Genomic DNA, 1,895 nt, shown 5'->3' with positions numbered 1-1,895 from the left:
AAGATCAGTTGTTTGTAGTCTTCAAAATAATTATTATTAAGAGTAAATAAGGAAAAAAACTTCTTAAACTTCTAAAACGATAAAATAATTTAAAATAATTATTTATAAAAATCACGACTAATAATTTAAAACTAAGGAAATATATCCCCCATAAATGTACTAGATTATAAACTCAAGAGTATTTAAATGTACTGGAGATCATTTTTATGGCCTTGATATGTATATTATGTATATTTGTCATTGTAATGGACCTTGCTCAACCTTAAACTGAAAAGCATAACAAAATAAAGAGCTGTTAATCATATATTATAGTATAAGATATTATTATTTATTTATACATCAAGAACCAAATCAAATAGGTAGAAAAAAACAACCATCCAAAGAAGCTAAAAGACTCTATGTATAAGTTGTATATTTATTATATAAAAAAACTCCAAATATATACGCTTGTTATACCTAATTATAATTACTTTCTATACCCAAATAGCATTAGCCCTAATGAGTAATTGCTTAAGCTTGCCCCTCACATTAAGGCTCATTATCTCATTTGCACCACCAACTAACTCTTTCCCTATAATTATTGCTGGTGTTGGTTGACACCCTAGTTCCATCAATGCCTTTTCCATTTGCTTCCCATTTGGATGAGTATCAAGCTCGTAAATTGTAGGGTTTGCTCCAAAACTACGGATAAGAGTTTCGATGCTGTAAGAAATGCAACAACTACTCTTTGTGAATATCACCACCGCGCTTGATGTTCCCAACTTGATCACCATATCCATGTTTACACAACTTCAAGAAATTAAATTATGAGTAGTTTTGCCAAATGCCAAGATTTATATATAGCTTTTAGTGAAGAGGAAATTAAAGAAGTTGTGAAGGCTACAAGAAATGATATATGAAGGTTTGTGATCAAGTGAATTTGAGCCTAGATTTGTTGTTGAGAAAATTGAACCTATCTTGAAGCTATATATAGAGGCATTATTATATATGTTAGCTAAAAGAAAAAGTGAAAATTGTTGGATGGATATATGTAGATTGTTCTTGATCAATTGTATGATAAGGACATACTATACTCAAGCTTGAAAATGAAAAGAATATAACTATCACCTTTAAAATATTCCAAGAACATTATATTGTAAGGTCATTAATTATTCGCTATCTTGGTTCGGTTTGTGTTTAAAAGCAAAAATTCTTGTATGGCCGTCACTTCATCTTTAACTTAAATCGTTACGTTATAGATCAGATCACGTTTTTATTTATTTAAATGTCTTCAACATACCCTTCAATTGCGAACTTGATCTAGTACGTTGTTGTTATTTTTAACTAAATTTATAAAATATTGACTTGTATGTTCCAATAATTAATTACATGAAATCATGAAAAGTGTATATATACATTTAAATTAAAATGTTTCAAGAATTATGAACGTTGCATTTCCAGTTTGCACTCAAATCGATTATAACAGCAGCACTTATCCACTATTAATTCATTAAATTGGGATAATAATAAAAAAATATTTTGTGAATATTTTCCTCCTGAAAACAATGTATCTGCTAAAAGGAAAATAATATATCCAGCTGGATTGATCTTTTTCAATAATATCTTACTTTTAATTTGAGAAAAAAATGTTTTTTCTTTTAGAATATATCCTCATAGACATGCTGTTAATTAAAACCAAGTTCCGTACCACACAAGAATTTTCCCATGACAAACTTGGTACAAATTCCCTTTGACAATATGGAACAAATTATTCAATCGATGAATAAAAATGATCTCTTACTACATTGAAAGGTCACGTATTACTTGGTTAAGGTATCAAAATGTAACGACTATTTAATTCCGGGTTATCAATAAACTTGTCAACTTAGAATTGTGAATAGGTTCGAAGTAGAGGT

General features: G+C 28.8%; 1 protein-coding gene across 1 annotated transcript; it reads right to left on the bottom strand.

Annotated features, from left to right (window-relative positions):
- Positions 1-306: 306 nt before the first annotated feature.
- Positions 307-941, bottom strand: LOC125854687 (monothiol glutaredoxin-S1-like). Its single transcript, XM_049534276.1, has one exon. It carries the CDS (start codon positions 777-779, stop codon positions 474-476), a length of 306 nt encoding a protein of 101 aa, XP_049390233.1. The 5' UTR covers positions 780-941; the 3' UTR covers positions 307-473.
- Between the last annotated feature and the right edge of the window lie 954 nt (positions 942-1,895).

Source organism: Solanum stenotomum, chromosome 2 (assembly GCF_019186545.1).
Source record: "Solanum stenotomum isolate F172 chromosome 2, ASM1918654v1, whole genome shotgun sequence".
Lineage (NCBI taxonomy): Eukaryota > Viridiplantae > Streptophyta > Magnoliopsida > Solanales > Solanaceae > Solanum > Solanum stenotomum.
Note: the sequence above shows the minus strand (reverse complement) of the source record. Positions and strands in the feature narration are given on the sequence as shown.